Source organism: Sciurus vulgaris (assembly GCF_902686455.1).
Source record: "Sciurus vulgaris genome assembly, chromosome: 1".
NCBI lineage: Eukaryota > Metazoa > Chordata > Mammalia > Rodentia > Sciuridae > Sciurus > Sciurus vulgaris.
Genome location: NC_136461.1, coordinates 43,579,622 through 43,602,504, shown reverse-complemented (window position 1 = coordinate 43,602,504; position 22,883 = coordinate 43,579,622). Strand labels below are relative to the sequence as shown.

Sequence of the window (22,883 nt, the reverse complement as noted above, 5' to 3'; positions counted from 1 at the left end):
AGAGATATAATTGGTATACAAAAACTTGAATATATTTAATGTGCATATTTTAAAGAATTGAGACATATGCATATATCCAATTGAATTACAAAATATTACTATTTCCAAATTTTTTCTTGTTGCCTTTTATACTGTGCTTAAAAACACTTAATCAAAGATCTATTCCTTAACATATTTTACACTACAAATTATTACAGTGTGTTGCACACTTGCCTAGCATGCACAAGCCACTGTGTTGTACAGATCTCCAGAACTTCACTTTGCATAAGTGAAACTTTATACCCATTGAGCAACAGCTCCCTACGTTCTCCTCCCATGAATCACTGAATCTTTTTCACTTGCTGGATGGGCTCAAGAGCTGAGGGAAGATGACAGAGAATATAATCAGTGAACTTGAGGGCAGATCAATAAATATTATTTAAGCTAAACAACAGAGAAAACAAAATATAAACAGAACCTCAGGGATCTGTGGGGCCATAACAAAATATTCATAATTTATATCATCAGAATCCCATAAGGGTAGTACATATACACAATGAAATATTACTCAGCCATAAAGAAGATTGAAATTATGGCATATGCCAGTAAATGGATGGAACTGGAAGCTATCATGCTAAGTGAAATAAGGCAATCCCCAAAAACCAAAGGCCGAATGTTCTCTCTCGATATGCAGATGCTGACTCACAACAGGCGATGGTGGGGAGGGGGTGGAGGTTCACAGGATTGGGACAGAGGGAATGGGGGAAAGAAAGGGGAAGGATGGAAATAAGAAAGACTATAGAATGAATCGGACACAACTTTCCTATGCTCATATATGAGTACACGACCAGTAAAACTCCACCTCAAGTTCAACCACAAGAACAGGAAGTGATACGCCACGTATGTATGATATGTCAAAATGCACTCTACTGTCATGTGTAAGTAAAAAGAACAAATTTTTAAAAATTCAATTAAAAAAAGAATCCCAGAAGGAGAAGAGAAAGGGTGCCAAAAAAATATTCCAAGTAGCAACTGTTGAGAGTGTCCCAGATTTAGTGAAATCACAGATTCAGAAAACGGAGCAAATGGCAAAGCCGTAAACGTAAAGAAATGCATGCCAAAACGCATCATGATTAGACTTCTAAAAACTAAACACATCAACAGCAATAACGTAAAAGCAACCAGAGGGCAATGCGTACAGGTGGACAGCAATTCAAAGGACAGCCAACTTCTTATCTGAGACCCTGGAGGCCGGAAGGAAGTGGCCCACGTTTTCAAGCACTGAAAGAAATGAACTGTCAATCACACATTCCAGATCTGGCAAAACTATGCTTCTGGAATGAAGAGGAAAGAGAGACCCTCAGCCGGAGGGAAAACGCACGTAAATCCAATGTTACCGTCCCCAGGAGAACCCCCCTGATCATGAGGTCTCAAATTCCGGGGTGCAGGTGGAGCTTGTATTTTAAAAAGCTTGATCCGCAGCATCATGCTCAGATGCCCCTTGGTAGCTCAGGCTCAACTCTTTATCAAACACTCCCCCTATCTCTCCCTAAGACGACTTTTATGGAGCTGGTAGCCCAGCCATGAGTGGGGACACTGGGGTCTGTAGATTGATGATGTTTCTTTGACCAGAGTCCTCGGCCCACAGCATGGTCTGTCCCCTCCATCTCTCCAGCTACATCCATCCCCATCCCTGGCCTAGCACCCCATATCTGAACCACTCTTTCTCAAACGTACAGTCTCCAGCGTGCCGGCCTCCCTCTTGCTTCAGGGCCTCTGCTGAGACTCCTATTCCTGTAAACTTCCCCAAGACCATCAACCTAAACTCCAAATGGTTCCTCTCATGTCTAATCTAGTCACACTTCAGCACCACCTCCAGGAAGTCTTCCTGGGACCCCCAAGTGGGGTGAGGCACCCTCTCCGTGTGATCGCTTGGTTTACTTGCGTGTCTCCACCCCAGAAAAGAGGCCTGACGAGTGTCTGGCTGCCTTGCCACCCTTTTTTCCAGGACCTAGCCCACAGCCTGGCATAAAGGGAGGCTCAGAAAACATTTATGGAGGGAATGAGTGAATAAATGACAATTCTCCAACGTAAATTTCATTATCCTCATTTACTAGCATGTTAATCTAGACTGTTCACAGCTCTAAACTGATTCATGTAAAGTCCCCAGCAAGGGGCAGAAGCAGGAATCAAACTCAGCTCCTTTCAACCCAGTTTTCCCCATGACACCAAAGAGATTCCCAAGGCATAAATCAACAAGGAAGCATATTACATCTTCCTATTTCTCATTTCCCATTCCCTCTGCCACCCTTAGGTCCTTAACCTAGAGAAAATAATTCAATGAAAACAAGGCGAATTGCCTAAATTCCTACTATAATACCAAACTCCAGAGATTTGGATTCAGACCTGGACTGGAAACCAGCCCTGTCTCTCTCCCGCTGTGGGGGCCGGGACGGGCCACCATGCCACTCCAAGCACCCATCTCCAAAGACAGGATCAGGCACATAAAATGATGACCACAGAGCATGGCCCACAGCAAGCCCTGAACAAGTGTCCACCCGCACCGTCCCTCCCAGTCCCCGAGTGGAGAGGTAGGGGACTGGAGAAAAGAACACAGTTGGCTTCGGGGTTCTCTGCCTTCTCCTTCCCTCCTGAGTCTTCTTGCCTCTTCCCCCTCCCCCAGCTCCCACCCTCCACACTCTCAGGATGCACTAGCCTATACTCTGTGAGCCTCAAGCTGTTCATGTCAAGTTCAATGTGTTACCTCCACCTGGGGCATCCACCTGGTAACAGAAAATTCAGCTTTAAGCCAAAGGTATGAAGTTCTAACTGTGAAATTACAGCCAGAGGAGGAAGTTTTACCCAGGGGGGTGGGGTCAAGGTGGTAACAGCCTTGTGGAGGCTAAGGAGGCTGACCCCACCCCTGGGACTTTCTCGGAGCTACCCCTCAGCTTACCTAGGCTCCCCCAAGCCCAGGCTGGTCTGTGGTCTTTGTGAGGTCACCATGATCTGGAAGCCGTCCAGCCAATAAGGCCTCTGCCTACACAGTGAGGAGAACCAAAGAAATGTCCTTCCAAAGAAAGGCATGTCACTGAGCATGTGGCGCATGCCTGTAACCCCAGCAACTTGGGAGGCTGAGGTTCGTTAGTTCAAAGCCAACCCAAGCAAACCTAGCAAGGCCCTGAGCAACTTAGCAAGAACTTGTCTCAAAATAAAATATAAAAAGAGCTGGGGATGTGGCTCAGTGGTGAAGTGCTCCTGGGTTCAATCCCCAGTACCAAAAAAAAAAAAAAAAAAATGACCTGCCTTCAGCCCCACCCCCAATTGGCCTGGAAAGGACCTCACCTAAATGAAGATTTGTAACAGGGACTGGGGAGGTAGCTCAGTTGGTAGAGTGCTTGCCTTGCATGCATAAGGCCCTGGTTTCGATCCCCAGCACCAAAAAAAAAAAAGACTTGTAACAGTAGATCATGTTGTGCTTTGGGTGTAGCCCTTGCTGCTCTGCACTGTGATTTATTTTGTAAATAGATATGTTTCTCTTCCTGTCTCCTGGCACCTCCCTAATCTCTCCCCCTCCCTAATCTGGGGGAGAGGACAGGATTGCCTTTCTTCCCCATCCGAGGCAGAATGATCTGTCCTTGAGCACACACCCACCACAGGAATGAAGTAATTGGGGATGACCACCAGAAGAGCTAAGAAATTATTATCTCCCAAATTAACAAGCGAATCACAACTCCAGAGAACATGTGGAAGTAACGTTTGAGTCACCTTTTCCTCCTGATGGGTGGAATCATCACCCCCTGGACAGGAGTCCCGTGTTTCTCCTTAACTAGTAAAGCAATAAAACTTCTTTTTCATTTTTCTCAAAACCATGTCCCAGTTATTGGATTAGCATCAAGGATAAGGACCAAGATTTCAGCAGCAGACTGAGGTCCCCGTGGGCATTGAAGAACCCCATTAAAAAACCCTCACCATCTGATCTCATGGCTCTTTTATCTGGGGAAAACAAGGGCTTTTGAGCCAGGTAGCCCGTGGTAAGGAAATTAATACCCTTAGAGGGAAAATACTGGCTCAAGGTGACAAGCTAGGAGAGTCCTTGATCTTTTCCCTACTCCACCCTGCCTCCTCCTCCAGGTGCAATGATAGCATGGAGCAAGGCGGGGAGGAGCAGCCGGGAAAGGCAGAACTGGAAGACCTAGATTCTTCGATAAGGAGATCAGAACCCTGCGGCTATCTCTCTAAAGAACATCTTTTTAATGATAAGCAGTAACTAAGATAATAAAGCTATACTTACTAGATGGGAAAACTTCACTGGGCACCATTTACAAAAGGAGAATGAACCTGTCCGTGAGGTTGGATTGGCGTTTGTCACCCAGGTCAACCTCAGGATATTCTTAGATATGAGAAGTAACAGATTCTGTGACTTGCTGCTTGAAATGACCAGACTCACTCCTCACCCCCAGCGCCTGTCAACCCTTCACCGTGACCGTCCATGAGCAGCTGATGATGGGCGGGCTCTTGAATTCCCTCCCATTCAGCTTGCTCCCACCTCTCGTCCTTCAGCCGCCATCCAGAACTCCCCCTGCTCCTTCCCCCGCCTACAAACACAATCAAGTTCTCTCCGAGAAAACTCCTTCCCACCAACTTGCCTCTTCCCCCAGCAGCCCCTCACTATCTCTTGAGCTACAACAAGCCGCTCCCGAGGACCCTTTGACTCCTCCCTCTCGAGTCCTTCCAATTTTACCCACAAGTCTGCCCCGTCCCTCCAACCCCACCCTTCAGTCCTCACTAGGATCTTCATTATGGGAGCCCCAGACAGTGGCCGCGCCTTCTAGAAAATGTCCTCCAGGGCAGGTGCAGCCCTCTCCCAACCTCCTGCATCCCACCATGAAGGCAACTCCCTGACAACTCATTTCCTCCATAACACCTTCAAGGTTCCCCCATGACCTGCATGGTCACAGCCCAGTCCCTGGGTCCCTTGGCATTCTCTGCACCCATCTGGATTTTTAAAATTTTCACTGAAGACTATGCATATGCAGAAATTTGCACATGAATCAAGTCTGATGAACTCTCACCGAGAGCACAGCTATGTAGCCAGCCCCCGGACCTAGAACATGACCACGACCCCAGGATCCTCGCTATCCCCACAACAGGGGCAACCACCACCCGCACTTCCAACACTGGCTTTAGATTTGCCTGGTTTTGCACCATATGAAAATGGAGAAGCACACACTCTTGTTTCTGTTGTCTTTGGTTCAAATTGGACCTATTCCACACCTGATAGCTCTTTCTCCTCCTCCTCTTTCTTCTCATCGTTGCCAAAAGCTAGGTCCTTGTCCCTGATGCCAATCCAATAAGGACGCCTTTGGAGAAGAACAAAAAAGCAGGTTTATTGCTTTACTAACAAAGGAGAAACACAGGGGACTCCTGTCCCAAAGGCTGTGATTCTGTCCATCAGCAGAAACAGGGGGCTTTTAAGGAGGTGGTTTAAAGGCTACATTCCACATGTTCTCTGTTGGATTGTTAATTTGGGAGACAGTCTTTTCTGAGATCTTCTGATACCATCCCTAAAGTCTGGATTACTTCCTTCCTCTGGTGGGTGTGTGCTCAGGGACAGATTACTCTGCCTAGGATGGGGAAAAAAGGAAATTCTGTTTCTCCTGAGATTAAGGAGCAGGGCGATTAGGGAGGAGCAGGGCGATTAGGGAGGAGCAGGGAAAGAGGAAGAGAAACAAGTCCATTTAAAAAATAAGTTGCAGTGGCAGAACAGCAGGGGCTATATTCAAAGCACAAAGTGGACCACTATTATGTCATCGCCAGTTCTTTTTACTTGTGTAGAGGCAGAGTCTCACACAATTACACATGCCCTGTGTCTATCCTTCAGGGTTACTCTAACCATGTTAACATTCATATTCTAGTTACAAAGTCTAAAGTTAATACTATTGTCCTTCAAACAAGCAAACAGAAAAGCTCAGGGACCTAAAGAGATTTTAAATCCAATCAGCCACCTCCCACTGTAACTATGGTCCACTGAACTGTAACCAGAACCACTGAATCGGAAACCCCGGGGTCGGGTCAGCACCCTGCATCTTCTGAAGTTGGCTCAAGATTTTTTTTTTTTTTTTTTTTTTTTTTGGTAACAGGGATTGAACCCAGGAGCACTCAACCACTGAGCCACATCCCCAGCCCTTTTTTATATTTTATTTTGAGACAGGGTGTCACTGAGTTGCTTAGGGCTTCTCTAAATTGCTGAGTCTGGCTTTGAACTCTCGACCCTCCTGCCTCAGCTTCACCACCACACCCAGCTGAAGCCAAGCTCTTTACCAGGGTGACCCAGCCCTGCCCAGCTCCCCAGCCTCATCTCCTGACTTCTTCCCCCATGTCCCACCTGGTGCTGGAGCCATACTGCACTACACACTCCAAAATTTGGCTGGCTCCACACACACGCTGCTCAAGGTATCTGGAATGTCCCTCTGGTTCTCCCAGTCAGCCCAGGCCATGACTCTTCTGATAGCCTCCTGGCCCATGCAGGACGTTGGGGCTCTTCCCCCATCTCTTGATCCCATGTGTCCCATCTCGTGCCCACTGCCACTTTCCATGCCCAACATCCTCTTGGGGTGTGTGTCCCCTGCTGCACGCCAGCCCTAAGACCGCTGCTCCACACCTGAACTGCCCGAGTCTGCAGATGTTTCCTCTTACAGAATGTCGTGGTTGGGTCCCAGAGCCTAGCATGGTGCCCAGCACGGAGTGCACCTCATTGACATCTCACAAGCGGTATCACAGACAGCGCAGAAGTCCTTTGAAGCTTGTTCCTCCTGCAAAAGTCAGAGCTGGATGAAGCCCCTCTCCTCCCAGATTGCAGCCTGGAGAAGCAGCCAGACTCAGCGCCTCAGAACTTACGCATTCATCTCAGAGAGGATGGGGTGGGCAGGAAGACCAGGGTTTACACCCCAGCCTCAGAGCTAACTGACCCTGAGTCCTGGATGTAAGGGGGGGGGTGATGCTACCCCCATGGGTGTCACAAATATTAACTGAGCTATGGTTCTAATATGAGGGTGGTTTGTACATCGAGAGCCCTCATGAACTGTAAGAACTAAATTTGGGGGTTTTTCTGGGCAAATATTTTTGGTTAAATATTATAACCAAAAAGAGGGACCATCCCATTGTCCATGGTTATGAACAAGAAAAGATCAGCAGATACCATAAAACCAAGCAACTGGGCCTGTGTTTGAATGTGATATTGAGGTGACTTGGGTCAAGTTCCAGCCTCTCTGGGTTCAATTTCTTCTCCTGTATCATGGGGACACAAGAACCATTTGGCAGTGTTGTAACTGTTAGAAATACACCTATCTTCATCCCTAAGACTTGCTCTGATAGGAGGGGCTGGGGGTTATGTTTTATGTGATTGGCTCATTGTAAAATTGGGCAGGCAAAGGGAAGGGCTGTAGTCAAAATGCTACAATGGATTTCAAAATGACTGCAATTGGATATTACATCCCAATTAAGGCTAAATACTATATTCTGAAAATGGATCACTGAACTTTCTATTTCTTACATAATGAGTATATGAAATAAAGATGGATTTTATAGGATATCAATAAATAACATTTTATTACTATTAGTGGTAATGAAAGTAGAAAAAATGCAAACCAGACCAGGTCAGACACCTTGCCCCTACCCACTCACTAATAGTCACCAAGTGCCCCCTGCTGGATTTCTCTGTCAGCCTCTGTACTCTGAGTACAGACAACTCTTGGGACTCTTTTTAAACTCCAGAGTCCCTAAAATAGGGGCTATCTCTACACTTGCTTCCCGTGTTCCTGGAGCTCCCTCTGCGTGGGAAGGGGACTCAGGCCTCTGCTCATGCACTTCGATGCAGGAAGTGGCAGGGGTGTCCTGCCTGCCAGGGGTATCAGTTTCAATCCCAGTTCAATCACCAGCTGTGATCTTAGATAAAAGGAAAATTTATGTCCCTCAGGCAGCTTTAATCTCTCCTTGTTGCCAACCCTTCCCTGACCCAGGGATTTTCTGGGGCAGGGCAAAAAGTCCTAGAGTTAGAAAGGGCCATTACAAATCACCACAGGGGCAAATGCGGCCCAGAGAAGGGCAGATGTTTGCCCCAGGCCACCAGGAAACCAAGGTTGTGCTAGGCTAGATCTCAGGCCTCCCACCCCTCAGGCAGGGGTGACAGGCAGGGGTGGGGACTCAGGCCATGTCCTCCGCTATTCTTATTGTGCTCAAAGGTCATTTGGGGGATGGCAGGATTTTCTGCTTGACCTATTAGGATGCCAGGCGGGTGAGGGGACAAAGAGGAGGGCGGAGAAGGAGGAGGGACTTCAAAAGTTGTCTCCAGACCGGGACATCCAGGGCTGCAGGAGTTGGCCAGGCCTGGGAGGGAGTTAGGTGCTGCCGGGGCTCCTGCCCACGACCCAATCCCAGCTGTGGGGAGTCTCAGGGACTCTGGGCTGTGAAGAGTAGGGAAGGGGCCACTCTCTAGAAAGGGTCAGCATGGCCTGCAGGAAGAGTTGCTCAGGTCATCAGACCAAGTGGGTCCTTGCCGGCAGTGCCAGCGTGGCTCTGGTGTTTACCATCGGGATGGTCTTGGGCTTCACCCTGCAGCGGGGCACCCAGACAGGTAAGACTCATCCTACTGCCACCCAGGGTGGCCACCCCATGCTGTCCTTCCTTGTCCCCACCAAGGCTCACCCCCAGCTGCCCCTTCCATACAACAACCCTACCAAGACTTCAACCCCCGTGGAGGGTCCCCTGATTTTCTTCCCCCTGGTCAATTGCCTGAAGACCACCCATTCTCAGCCTTCAGCCCAGCCCTCCCTCCTTTACCCTCGGATGGGTATTCCTTCTTGGGCATCTCGGGGGCACCCAAACTCAGAAGGCTGGGCTGCACTCGGCTGCCTGCATCCTTTCTCCTCCCTAGCCCTCTCGGTGAGCCTGGGGTAGCCTCCCTGTGCCCCAAGCTTGGTGCCTATGCAGGGCACTGCCAGCCCTGCCTCTGAGGCCTCTCCTGACCTCCTGGACCCGCGGCGGCCTTCCCTTCCCACAGTCCCTCTGCCCCTAGTTTGCTCTTGCCAGTGCCTGTTCCCTCTGCAGCCAGCGAGCTCTTTCTAAACAACCCACTCCCTGGCCCCAGGACGCGCCCAGTGCCTTTTCTGGCCTCCAAGACCTTTCACTACCTGACCGTAGCCCAGCCCATCTCTCCATCCCCACCAGGCCAATGGCCATTCCTTTAGACGGCTGTGCTTTCTCATGGCCAACCAACCCTTCACTTCTGCTGTTCTGTCCCCATTTTGTGGTTAAATATGCACCCATCCTTCAAGGCCCCCTTGACTGTCCCCTTCTCAGTGAGCTCCCCTTCTCTGTCCCAGGCCAGCATCTGAACCTCCATGGCCCCAGAATCCTGTGCGATCCCCTCCCTGGCAGCCTCGGGACTCTGCATCACAGTCCCCTGCGGCACATGGTGGGAGTCCAGAGAGGGTTGGGGGGGGGGGGGGGTGACAGGTAAGTGTCTTGGGCTGGGCTAGGATAGACAGCAACAGCCCCTGCTTTCTCTCCAGGCTGTGAGCAGGACACCTGTCGCCCCGACGCAGACATGCTGGAGTACCTGCTGAGCCTGGGGCAGATCAGTCACCCCGATGGCCTGTCAGTCACCTGGTACCACGCGGCCAACAGCCAGGAAGAGATGAAGGCTGCCCTGAGCAGTAAGTCCAGCTGCCAGAACTGGGGCAGGCCAGGGGGTGGGGTGGAAGAGAGAGGGAGGAGGGCCGAGGGGAGGCTGAGAAGCTGTGGTCACCGCAGGCTTAGAATGGCCATCTTCGTGTTCTTGTCACACTCCACCTGAGGAATGGGGCCCTGGAAGCTGAGGAACTGGCTCAAGGTGGTGCAGCTGATGAGCTCCAAGCCTGGGATTTGGAGCAGACATCTGATTCCAAAGTCACCATGTACTGTCTGTGTCCCTCCGCCCGTCAGGCGCCCACTGTCCCTCCTAAGGAGGCCTTTGCCCTTAAGGTCTAAGGAAGCCAGAGATCTGAATTTGGAGCCTGGAGCTACCAAAATGAATGGTGAACACCTGAGCAGCATGTGTGACTCCTGAGTCTCAGATGCAAAATGATCATGGCGACCAGTCAGCAGCCACTCACAGGGTGGGACCCGCCCACCATCACACCGGGGTTCCCCAGGGAACACTGCAGCCCTTCCATGGGCAGCATTTTACAGAAGACAAATGGAGGCTCAGAGAAGTCAGGTGACTTACTCCAGGCTCTGCGGTCTGAGAGAGGTTAGGCGATGGGGGAGCCCAGAGCAGCAGCCCCAGAGGGCATGCGCCAAGCCACTGCCCTGTGCTTGATCCCTGGGTCAAGGAGGAAACTCTCTCCTTCAGGACACTTGGGGAGCTCAGTGGAAAATGTCTGTGTAAGTTCCCGTACTCTAAGCTGTAAGAGATGAAGGGAATGGTTCTCAAGCTTGAGCCAGCTTTGGAAGGCACAGGGCGCTGACCCCACCTCGGGGTTTCTGATTCAGTGGTTCTGGGGTGGGGCCGGAGAAGTTGCATCTCCCACAAGTTCCCAGGTGATGTTCATGCTGTTGGACACAGGACTGCACTCTAAGAACCGTTACCCAAGAAAAACCTCCCAATTTTCAGATGAGGAAACTGGGGTGCGGAGTGGAAAAGGGTCTTGTCCCGGGTCACACAGTAGTTCTGAGGCAGTGAGGCCTGGGAGCCAGCCTCTAGTTCCTGCAGGCTCCCCACATCTGTGGGCCTGGGAGGAAGGCCTGGGAAATGTTTGATGAATGAATGAGGAGAGGTGGGTCCAGGGGAGGCAGCCTGGGTGGCGAAGTTTGCAGCCGTTCCAAGGGTCTTCTCTGTTCTGGAGGCTGATGGCCGGGCCATGGTGACTAGGGGGACAAAGAGCCCTCTGCCCTGATAGAGATCCAAGGCAGAGAATTAAAGGAACTGCCATCCCCTTGTTCTTCCCAGCTCAGCCCTGACACTGGTAGGAACGAACGATCAAAGCCCCAACAAGCCAGGACCTTGGTTGAGAAGATAGACAAACAGCCTAACAAGCCCCAGCCACCAGCAGGAAACTGCACGGGCTCCCCTTAGCATAGCTCCAGGGGTCCAAAAAGACCTCAGGCCTTGTTTCCTCCCTGAGGATTCTGCCAGGTTCCTGAGGTAGACCTTTAAGAGGAGGAGGGTATTGGCACCCAGAGGGGAGCTGGTATAGAGGTGGGCTGATGAAACCATCTTGTTTTTTGGGGTGTTTTTTGTTTTGTTTTGGTACCAGGGATTGAACTCAGGGGCACTCCACCACTGAGCCACATCCCCAGCCCTATTTTGTATTTTATTTAGAGACAAGGACTCATTGAGTTGCTTAGCACCTCACCATTGCTGAGGCTGGCTTTGAACTCTGGGTCCTCCTGCCTCAGCCTTCTGAGCACTGGGATTATGGGCGTGCGCCACCACGCCCAGCTCATTGAAAACCTTCTTGGATATAATCAGACATTCATGTGGAGAGGAGACCTGGAAGGCAGACAGAACTGGGCTGTAATTTTACCTTGGCCATTTATCAGCAGAGTGATTTGGAACAAGTGACTCCACCAGTCTACAGCTAAGCTCCTCACTCTGTGCAGGGTAGGCTGGCAGAGTGACCATTTGTCATCCAAGCCAGGGCAGGCTGAGCTGTGAAAGAGGTCAGGATCAGGAAATATGCTGAGACAACAGAAATAAACCAGACAGTCCCAGGTTACCTTAGGTAAGTGAGCTACTCTGTGCAAATAATAATTCACACTTAGTGAACACTAACCAGGGATGTTTTACTATTTAATTCTTGTAGATGAGGAAACAATTACAGAGAGGTCAGAGAACCTGCCCAAGGTCCCCAGTTGGCTGGGCTGGAAGGCAGCAGTGTGAGTTGGGGGTCTGCACACATAGCCGCCATGCCCTCCTTCCTCAATGCCTAAACCTGGCACAGGGAGGGTGGCTGGAAGACTTGGAAAGTGCATGTCCCCTTCCCTCTGGAGAGCAGCGTCCTTCAGTCTGATGGTAGCCCCTGAGGACCAGGGCTTCTGCTGTGGCCACAGGAACCCCATCCTGCCCTTGTCTCTTGTTCCTTATTTGTGACCCCTCCCCAAGAGAGTCCTTGGGAGACAAACGGTTTTTAATGTCAAGGGAAGAAGGTGGGTCTGGGTGGTGATCACAAGGAGGCTGATTAGGTCCAGAGTGCAATTACCACCAGTATGTTGTTCCACCCACTGAGCGTTTGCATGGACCTGACCCAGAAAGAAAAATGGGAAATGAATAAGCCATGGTCTGTCTTTAAGGTACTCCTGGGGTCTCAAGGGAGAGTCACTGGGATGCAGAAACATGGCTCCCCCAAACCTACCCTGCTTCCTCAAGGCGCCACCACCTCTGCCAGACCAGAACTGGCCCCAGTGACATGGGGGAGGGGACCTTCGTGCTCACACTCAGAAGCCACCCTCTTATCTACCAGGTGCACCTTGGGCCTGGATTCCCTAGGCCCCGTGGAGCCCCAAAACCTTTGGACCCCTCGGCCAAAAGTTAAGATTAAAAAGGACTTTGTGTTTCGGTCACAAAGTCCATATTCACAACATTCATAAAGCCCTTCACGAATCGCAATCAGCTCCATGGCCGTATCTTGTATTCTGGGGCAGGGAAGCTTGTCCCCTCGCTGATGAGTCCCAGCTGCCTCAAAGCTCGAGGTATAACTCCAAGATGAAGTGTGCTGACACACAAGGTGCTGGCAGCCGCCCGTGGTCAGTGTCCTCCCTCCTGGAAACCCAGACACCTCGGGTGTAGAGAAATCTGCTAAAATTCTCCAGGGCGTTGGGTAACCTTCCTAGGCCTGGGCAGGTACTTCTTGACTTTATCATTAATGCACTCAGACATCCATCACTCAATACCCATCTTTGAAGCACCCATCTAGGCACCAGGAATTCGAGGGACAGTCAGTTCCCACCCAGACCCTGTTGTCACAGGTGATAGGAGGGCTGGCACTCAGTAAGCAAGAGCACCCTGGCTGAGCACGCAAAGGAGAAGGAGGTTTCACTGGCAGCACAGCAGGGTGACCTAACCAACAGACTGGGGGCTCCTTGCAGTGATGTTTTCCACCAACTCTGGGTGAGAGGAGGGGCCCTAGTAAAGCTGTGGAAGGAGGAGGGTTGCAAGGCAGCAGCCACACCAAGAACCCAGAGAGGAAAGACAAGACACGCTAGAGTCTTGCTCCTCAAAGTGTGGTCCAAGGACCAGCAGCCCAGACCTCCCTGGGAGCACATTAGAGATGGAGAATCTTGGTGGTGCCACACATCTGCTGATCAGAACCAGCATTTTAACAGTTCCTGAATGATCTCTGTGCACATTGAAGGTGGAGAAGGTGGAGAGGCTGGAACCCAAGGCATCAGGAAGGGAGAGACCTGAGATGTGACTGGAAAATGTGTCAGGGCCTGGTCATGAAGACAGGAAAGATGGCCTTAGGGAGTTTGGATTTGAATCTCAAGAACATGGATGGATTTGTTTGTTTCTCATGGTGCTGGGGATTGAACCCAGGGCCGTGTGCATGTGAGGCAAGCGCTCTACCAACTGAGCTATATCCCCAGCCCCTGGGTGGATTTTTAATGGGCTTTTTAAATTTTGTTTTTTATCAGGACAGTGATGTGATCAGGTAGGTGTTTAGAACACGCACTCTAGTGGCTCTACAGAGAAGAGGCCTGCAGCAGTGCTAGAGGGACCAAAACAGTGAGGCTCAGGACAGGAAGAGCGGCCCCTCCCAGCGCCAGGCTGTGCCCTTGTGGAGGCTGGGCTCGACTCCTCCCTCAGCCCACTACACTTCCCAAATTCAAGCGCCCCTTGCATGGTCTTCCAGAGACCGCCTCCTTTTAGGAAGGTCTGAGCCCTACTAGATGAGCTCTCAACGCCAAGGATCAGAGGACATTCTCCTGATGGCGTTAACCTTGTGAAATTAAAAGATAAAAATAACAATCAGTGGTGATAAGGATGCAGTGAGGGAGGTAATCCACATTCTCTAGGCGGAAACATGAAGCAGAACAGCCTTTCTGGAAAGTAACTTGATAATCTTTTAAATGATCCTGTGTTGCCAGGGAGGGGTATGAGCTAGGGCCGTAGCTCACTGGTACAGTGCTTGCCTAGCCTTGTGAGGGCCCATGTTCAATCCCCAATTTTAGGTATATCCTGTGTTGGCCTGCACTCAGATTCTATAAGGAGGGATCGGAAAATCTGCAAAAAATTAGAAACTATCAAAATGATTCAGGGGTGGAGGATGTTTTTTCAACTACTTTTCATTGTATTATTATTTATTTGTTTTTGGTACTGAGGATTAAACCCAGCAGTACTTTCCCACTGAGCTACATCCCCAGCCCATTTTATTTGTTCATTTTTATTTTTATTTATTTTCTGTTCTATTTAGTTATACATGACAGCAGAATGCATTTCCATTCATTGTACACAGAGTATAACTTTTCATTTCTCTGATTGTACATGATGTAGGGTCTCGCCATTCGTGTAATCATACATGTACATAGGGTACTGATGTCTGTCTCATTCCACCATCTTTCCCACCTCCTGCCCCCTCCACTCCCCTCATTCCCCTCTGCACAATCCAAAGTTCCTCCATTCTTCCCTTAATGCCCCCAGCACCCCTGTTGTGTATCAGCATCCACTTATCAGAGAAAACATTTGGCCTTTGGTTTTTTGGGATTGGCTTATCTCACAGCATGATATTCTCCAACTCCACCCTTTCACCTGCAAATCCCATAATTTTGTTCTTCTTTAAGACCGAGTAATATTCCATTGTGTATATATGTATATGATGGTTTCTTTATCCATTCATCTGAAGGGCATCTAGGTTGGTTCCACAATTTAGTTACAGTGAATTGAGCTGCTCTAAACATTGATGTGGCTGTAGTATGCTGATTTTGAGTCCTTTGGATATAGATCAAGGAGTAGGATAGCTGGGTCAAATTGTGGTTCCATTCCAAGTTTTCTGAGGAATCTCCACGCTGCTTTCCAGAGTGGCTGCAACAATTTGCAATCCTACCAACAATGTATGAGTGTACCTTTTTCCCCCATATCCTCACCAAAATTTATTGTTACTTGTATTCTTGATAATTTCCATTCTAATTGGAGTGAGATGAAATCTTAGAATAGTTTTGATTTGCATTTCTCTAATTACTAGAGATGGGAACATTTTTTCATATATTTGTTGATTGATTGTGTATCTTCTGTGAAGTGTCTGCTCAGTTCCTTAGCCTCTTTATTGATTGGGTATTTGTATTTTTGGTGTTGAGTTTTTTGAGTTCTTTATAAATTCTGGAGATTAGTACTATAGCTCAAGTGTGTGTGGTAAAGATTTTCTCCTACTCTGTAGGCTCTCTCTTCACATTATTAATTGTTTCCTTTGCTGAGAAGAAGCTTTTTAGTTTGAATCCATCCCTGTTATCGATTCTTGGGAGTCTTGTTAAGGAAGTCAGGTTCAAAGCTGACATGGTGAAGATTTGGGCCTACTTTGTCTTCAATCTGGTGCAGGGTCTCTGGTCTAATTCCTAGGTCCTTGATTCATTTTGAGTTGAGTTTTGTGCAGGGTGAGAGATGGGGGTTTAATTTTCATTTTGCTGCATATGGATTTCCAGTTTTCCCAGCACCATTTGTTGAAGAGGCTATCTTTTCTCCATTGTATGCTTTTGGCACCTTTGTCTAGTATGAGGTAACCATATTTTTGTGGGTTTGTCTCTTGTGTCTTCTATTCTGTACCATTGGTCTACGTGCCTGTTTTGGTGCCAATACCATGCCGTTTTTGTTTCTATTGCTCTGTAGTATAGTAGAAGGTCTGGTATTGTGCTGCCTCCTGCTTCACTCTTCCTGCTGAGGATTGCTTTGGCTATTCTGGGTCTCTTATTTTTCCAAATGAATTTCATGATTGCTTTCTCTACTTCTATGAGGTACATCATTGGGATTTTAATTGGAATTGCATTGAATCTGTATAGCACTTTTGGTAGTATGGCCATTTTGACAATATTAATTCTGCCTATCCAAGAACAAAGGAGCTCTTTCCATCTTCTAAGGTTTTCTTTACTTTCTTTCTTTAGTGTTCTGTAGTTTTCATTGTAGAGGTCTTTCACCTCTTTTGTTAGATTGATTCCCAAGTAGTTTGAGTGTTGATTTTATATCCTGCTACTTTGCTGAATTCATTTATTAGTTCTAGAAGTTTTCTGGTGGAATTTTTTGGATCCTCTAACTGTAGAATCATGTCATCGGCAAATAGTGATAGTTTGAGTTCTTCTTTTCCTATCATATCCCTTTAATTTCTTTTGTCTAAGTGCTCTGGCTAGAGTTTCAAGGACAATGTTGAATAGAAGTGGTGAAAGAAGGCATCCCTGGCTTTGTTCCAGTTTTTAGAGGGAATGTTTTCAGTTTTTCTCCATTAAGAATGATGTTGGCCTTGGGCTTAGCATAGATGGCCTTTACAGTGTTGAGATATGTTCCTGCTATCCCTATATTCTCCAGTGTTCATTTTTTATTTCCAAACAGTCTCACTAAGTTGCTTAGGACCTCTCTAAGTTACTGAGTTGCTGAGGCTGACCTTTCTTGTGATCCTCCCACCTCAGCCTCCCAAGTCTCTGGGATTACAGGTGTGCACCACTGCGCCCAGTTGTTTTAATAAGAGTAGAGAAGATTGTGAAAATGTCTCATAATGTTGCAAGAGAAAACAAAAATTAAAAACGCAAGGAGATTCAACTTTGTAAAAACTACCCATAGGCAAAAACGAACAAAAATACAATAAAACATGAACTATGATGGGAATGTGGCTAAACAGTTTCCTCTTCTTTCTGTTTTTCTGCATTTTTAAAATGTTTTATGACAAATGTATAATGCCCTTATGAGGAGAAAAAATGTTTTTTTAAAAATGGATTATGTTCTGATCCTTAAACAGGCAACGCCATGGTCTTGGAGGCAGATGTCACTGTCCAAGGGCTCAACACAGCTAATGAGACAGGGGTCCCCATCATGGCCCATCCCCCAGCCATCTACAGCGACAATACCCTGCAGCAGTGGCTGGAGACCGTGCTGGCCTCTTCCCTGAAGGGTATGGGAACCCCAGGCCCCTCCCCAGCACTCTGGTCCTGGGCAGAGTCCCCACAAGCCACTCACGGCCCTGGCTTTCCCTCCCAGTGTGCCAGGTGCCCCGGCTCTAAAGGCCAGGTGAGGTGGGGAAGTGACAGGTCCAGGTGTCCTCTCCTGGACACACAGATGAGGTGAGGTGCCGGGGCAGTGCAGAGCAAACTACAAAGTGCCCCGTGTTCAGGCGTCCCCTCCTGTATCCACGGGACTGGACGCAAGGTGTTCAGGGCCGAGCCTCACACCTGTCCCCAGGCCCCATCGTCGGGGACAGTCAGAACCTGGGCACCCTCCTAACGTCTCCCTGTCCCTCCTGCTCCACTCAGCTGCTGCGTCTGCCAATTCTCAGCCCAGTCCAGCCTGCCGTCTCTCTCCTGGCCTCCTTCCTCATGGGCTCCTGTCCCAAACTCAGCTCTGGCCTTCCCTTGCCTCCTGCATGTGCGCGCGCGCGCACACACACACACACACACACACACAGACCATTCCAGAAGGCCAGTGTTTTCAAAACACTCCCCTGCTGTAACCCTCCATGGCTCCCCATTGTCTTGGCCTCGCTTTCACATCTTTTTCTCATTTTCCAGCCTCATCTCCTCCGCCACCCCGAATAAGATGGGCTTCCGTTTGCACCACCTGTCTGTGCCTAGGCTGCTTCCTGAAACTCCCCTGTACACAATCCCCAGGCCCAAACCCTCAGCAGCTGGCCTCTGCCTCTGCGCCCCGGGGTGGGACTCGCAGCTCTAGAGGCCAAGCCCTTCTCTGGGTTGGCTCTGTAGGCGGTCCTCACACCCGGCCAGAGTCTGCTGGTCCTCCCCCTTCCCCAACGCCACACACACACCCCTGCCAGCTCACCAGCCACTGGAGCCACGCGTGCCAGCCCTTGCCTCCTCTCCACAGGCATCAAACTGGACTTCAAGAGCCTCAAGGCCGTGGGCCCCTCCCTGGACCTCCTGCGGCAGCTGACAGAAGCCGGAAGAGTCCGGAGGCCCGTGTGGGTCAATGCTGACATCCTGAGGGGCCCCAATGTGCCCATCCCAACGGAGGTCAACGCCACACAGTAAGCACGTGCTCTCTGCCCCAGCTGGGACCTGCCTGGAGGCCGCCTTCAGTCCACCACATAGCGGCCTCACCGGAGTCCTCGCACTTGCTGTCCCCTCTGCCTTGAGTACCTTTCCCCCTTTTCAGAGGAACTTCTGCCCAGTCGGTACCACCTCCAGAAACATCCCTGACTTCCTGAGCTGCTGAGAGACTTCCTCAGTCCCCACATTTCTTCCTCACACAGCCCTAATTTCACGGGGCGGTCACTGTGGGTTCACAGATTTTCACTCCCTCTTGGGGACTCCAGGAGGGCAGACAGGGCCACGTCTTCTGTCTCCACAGTGACTAGCACAGGACTTGGCTGGGAGAAAACACTGGCTCCTCCCAGCCCCCCTGCACCTCCTTCCACTAACAGCCCTGGGACGCCATCCGCAGGGTGACAAAGGAGGTCTGCATGGAAGGGAGGGATGTCCTTAACTGAGTCCTTCCCTAAGTAGCACTGCTACGTGAGGAGTGTCTGTTCTCCCCATTCTACAGATGTGAAAAATCATAGTAACTGAGGCTCAATTTGTTGAAAGTTTATAACTCACCCCAGGCACTATTTTAAGCACTTTATTTGAAGAATACCAGTTAACACTTGCAAAGAGAATGAGGTAGGTGCTATCCTGTTTGTTTTACAAATACAGGAACTATCTTAGGGAAGTTAAAGGGAAGTAGCAGGCTTAGTAGCAGCGGGAAGATTCAAACCTAGGCCTTTGCAACTCTAAGCCCCATGTGCTTTACCTACCCTGGCTCCCCCGCCCCCATCTGTCCATCCAACCAGCCAACAGTCCATCCATCCAACGTTTATCATGTTTCTCAAACTGGTGCACTTGGAAAGTGGCGGTATGAAAATATAGTCAATGGCCCAAGAGAAATGTGGTTGGTCTCGGAGGATTGATTCTACTCAGGGCAGGGGGCAGCAGGGAGCATTGTTTTTGCCTCTTAAAATTTGCATAAGAGCAATTTTTTTGGGTATCAGGGATTGAACCCAGGGGCACTTCACTGCTGAGCCACATTCCCAGTCCTTTTTCTATTTTATTTTGAGACAGTATCACTAAGTTCCTTGGAGCCTCACTAAGTTGCTGAGGCTGGCTTTGAACTCATGATCCTCCTGCCTCAGTCTCCCAAGTCACTGGGATTACAGGCATGTGCCTCCGCATCTGTCTTAAGAGCAAAAAATTTTTTTTAAATGTTTTAATCTGAAACTTGGCAGGCGTGGTAACGCCCTATCTCAAAATACAAAATTAAGTTAAATTAAAAAGGAAAGGGGATGTATGTAGATGATTGGTAGAGAGCCCCTGGGTTCAATCCTGAGTACAGAAGAAGCCCTACCCTTTGGGAACTGATGCTATCATCTGAGAACTAGAGGTTGACCAGACCAAGGTCAGAGTCAGGACCTGAACCCAGGCTTCCCTGACTCCAGAGTGCATGCCCCACTGCTGTTCTACAGGCTCTGCTGCTGTCCTTGTGTCACAGATTCAACAGCCCCCGCTACTTCCTCTCAGTGATGAGAACACAAGAAAAGAGGAAGGGACCAGCGTGGCTCTGAGAGACCAGCGTTTCTGTTCTCTGCAGGTTCCTGACGCTGGTCCAGGAGAAGTATCCTGAAGCGACCCTGTCCCCAGGCTGGACCACCCTCTATGTGCCCCTGTTCCCAAACAGCACCTACACCCAAGCCATGGTGGAGAAGATGCAGGAGCTGGTGGGAGCACTGCCACAGAGGGTCACCTTCCCTGTGCGGGCCGTCATGGTGCGCGCCGCCTGGCCCCACTTCAGCTGGCTGCTGGGCCAATCTGAAAGGTGAAGACCCTACAGCTGCTCACAGCCCCTGCTGCTCCAAACCCACCTCCAGGCCTAACTGCCTGGGGGAGTCCCGGATCCCAGGCCCTTAGGCTGGAGAGTCCTAAAGACCATCTTGTCCAACCCCTACTGGTGCTCACACCTACAATGTTCCTGTCTTTTATTTGTATACCTCTGGTGATAGGCTGCTCACTACTCCCTGGGGGTGGGGAGGGCAGGTTTCCATTGGTGGGCAATTATCTGCCTATTAACGAATGTTTATCCTGAGATGAGACAGAATCACCTCCCCATAGCTTCCTCCATAGGCCACCTGTGCCCCTGGGGCTGCAGAGAGGACACCAACTCTGCCCAAAATAGCCCTATAGAGCTGGAGGGACCCCCACCCTGCCCTGCAGCCAGCTCCCAGCTGCCCAGCCCTCCTTCCCCAGTCACTCCCCACAGAAGTCCCAAGGCAGGCCCCTTTCCCTCTTCACAATTGATCTCCTCCGTGCATCCTGCCCTTCTGTCCATGTCCCTTCCCTAAGACAGGACTCACATACACACTCCAAGTGGACACCTCCCATGTCCTCCCTGACCTCTGCTCTCAGACACCCCCAGGAATGTGCAGTGCTCAGGGAGGAGGGGCTGTGTGAAGCGGGAGGCCGGATGCTCCACCCTTGGGCCCAGCCAGCCTCTGGTTCTGGGAACAGGAGTGGAGCCGCGGGTCTTGCTGGGCCCAGACAGGCACTGAGCAGACTGTCTGGGCCCACCAGGTACAGCCTGACCCTGTGGCAGGGCGCCTCCGACCCTGTGTCAGTGGATGATCTCCTCTATATCCGGGACAACACTGCGGCCCACCAAGTCTACTACGACCTATTTGAGCCTGTGCTGTCGCAGTTCAAGGACCTGGCCTGTAGGGAGGGAGCCTGGGAGGGGTGGTATGGGCTGGATTCTGTATAGCGCAGACCCTGGGTGGATCCTGCAGCAGAGCTAGAGGAAGGGCCATCAGAAGGGGAAAATCCTGGGTGGAATAGGAGGAAGAAATTCCGAGTGCCTCTTGCAGTCCAGCCCCTGGGATGGTATTCGATTTACGTGTCATATCCATGAAGCCAGGGTTCCAGTTTATAGGTAGGGAAACAGGTGCAAACAGCTAGAGTTTATACGTCATCAGATCTTACAAGGCACAGCTTTTATCAGAACTCGGCAAATTCCATCCCTGTAGACTTTCCAGGTAGCACAGTTTCTCTGTGGGTGACACTCATCAATCACCCAGATGCTACTGTGCAAAGTTGTTCCCTGAACGTAGAAGAAACTGCAGCTAAGCAGTCACAAGGGGGGACCCACCAGAGTCCAGGTTCCCACTGTGGGAGCCACCTAAGTGAAGGGGAGGATACTAGCTGGGGTATAGCCAGTTCTGGGTCCATCCAGTTCCAATCCAGTAACTGCTGAAGGACCGTGGGCAAATCACTTCTAATCTATCAAAGGGGGATTGGACAGCAGGAGTTAGGCAGAATTTGATAGAACTAGGACATATAGAAGGCACTCTGAATGGTTCCCACTTAATCTCAACCGTTTCGGACCCCACAGTGAATGCCACAAGGAAGCGAACGTACTACACGGGCAGCAGCCTGATCCCTGTTCTCCAGCCACCCGGGGCTGATGGTCTGGGTGTGGAGTGGCTGCTTCCAGCAGTCCAAGGCAATGGCAGAACAGCAATGATTACGCTCCCTGGTAAGTCTGCCGACAGCCCTGGTACCCCTAGTTGACCTGCAGGGGTGTCGCTGGCCTGGTGGATACCTTGGATCTCTGTTGCCATGGCAACATGGGCCCATGTAAGGCACACACTGGATACAAAGTAGGGTGGGCAGGGGGAGTGCAGTAGTGTGGAGCAGGGGCTTCCTGGCCTTCAGACCAGCACCCTTCAGTCCTCAGCCACATCAGGCTGTAGGAGGAGCCAGCATCTGACACAGTCCTGCATCACAAGTAAAGGCCAAGAGCTGAGCTGGCAGCTAATCATTTTTAGTGTTAACGGGTACCAAACACAACTGGAACCCAGAACTAGGTTGGAGGATTCCAGAGAGGTGAGACTGTCCCCGTAGCCCCTGGCGCCCCTCTAACAAGGGATTCTGGCTCCCATGGGAACCTGAGCCCCTGCCACCCTTGCCTCTTTCAGACAGAGAAGGCATGATCCTGCTGGATGTTGGTCTCCAGGGAACTGCAGCCGGAGACCCTGTGCCCATCATCCGTGCCCCAGGCAGCCCTGCCTTGACGCTGGAGTTGTGCCTGCTGCAGCTGGCCATGCGCCCTGGGCGCTGGGGCATCCATGTGCACATTGCAGAACCCGCAGCCCTCCGGCCATCCCTGGCCCTCCTGGCACGCCTCTCGGTCCTTGGCCACCTGCCTCGCCCTGTGTGGGTAGGGGCCACAATCTCATATGGGAGTTTTGTGGTCCCTGGCCACATGGCTGGCAAAGAGTTGCTTATGGCTGTGGCTGAGGTATTCCCCCATGTAACAGTGGCACCCAGCTGGCCCAAGGAGGTGCTGGGCAGTGGCTATGGGGAGCAGCTGATCACAGATATGCTGGAGCTCTGCCAGGGGCTCTGGCAACCTGTGTCCTTCCAGCTGCAAGCCAGACCACTGGACCAGAACGTGGCAGGAGCTGTGGCCAGGCTGCTGGCGGCCTCGCCTCGGGCCACCGTCACAGTGCAGCACAGCCTTGCTGGGAGCAACTGTGCAGCTGTGTGGGCAGGGCTGCTGGCAGCCAGTGGCGTGGACAGGACCAGAGTCTACTGTAGGCCACCCCAGGGGTACCACGAGGACTCGTGGGCAGATGTTGGCAGAAACTGACCACCAAGTGGTGCCAGGCCAGCCAACTCCTGGATCCTGC

At 50.5% G+C, this 22,883-nt stretch overlaps 2 protein-coding genes across 2 annotated transcripts in view; one reads left to right on the top strand and one right to left on the bottom strand.

Annotated features, from left to right (window-relative positions):
• MROH7 (maestro heat like repeat family member 7) overlaps positions 1–14,296 on the bottom strand; it is a 78,710-nt gene extending 64,414 nt beyond the window's left edge. The window contains exons 1-2 of the mRNA XM_079140956.1: positions 11,547–14,296; positions 5,257–5,342 (exon numbers count right to left, since the gene is read on the bottom strand). The gene's annotated coding sequence lies outside the window, so the exon portion shown is untranslated. The remainder of the gene's footprint in view (positions 1–5,256; positions 5,343–11,546) is intronic.
• On the top strand, positions 8,319–22,882 carry FAM151A (family with sequence similarity 151 member A). Its single transcript, XM_079141023.1, has 8 exons — positions 8,319–8,614; positions 9,552–9,695; positions 16,956–17,108; positions 18,035–18,194; positions 19,793–20,017; positions 20,770–20,909; positions 21,584–21,727; positions 22,170–22,882. Exons 1-8 carry the CDS (start codon positions 8,488–8,490, stop codon positions 22,841–22,843), a joined length of 1,767 nt encoding a protein of 588 aa, XP_078997149.1. The 5' UTR covers positions 8,319–8,487; the 3' UTR covers positions 22,844–22,882.
• The last annotated feature ends 1 nt before the right edge of the window (position 22,883 follows it).

Excerpts from the sequence above, each read along its gene's own strand:
- FAM151A (XM_079141023.1), top strand. The coding sequence starts at position 8,488 with ATGGCCTGCAGGAAGAGTTGCTCAGGTCATCAGACCAAGTGGGTCCTT. Across the intron at positions 8,615-9,551 it reads GCAGCGGGGCACCCAGACAG|GCTGTGAGCAGGACACCTGT; the intron begins GTAAGACTCATC and ends CTTTCTCTCCAG. Across the intron at positions 17,109-18,034 it reads GCTGGCCTCTTCCCTGAAGG|GCATCAAACTGGACTTCAAG; the intron begins GTATGGGAACCC and ends TCCTCTCCACAG.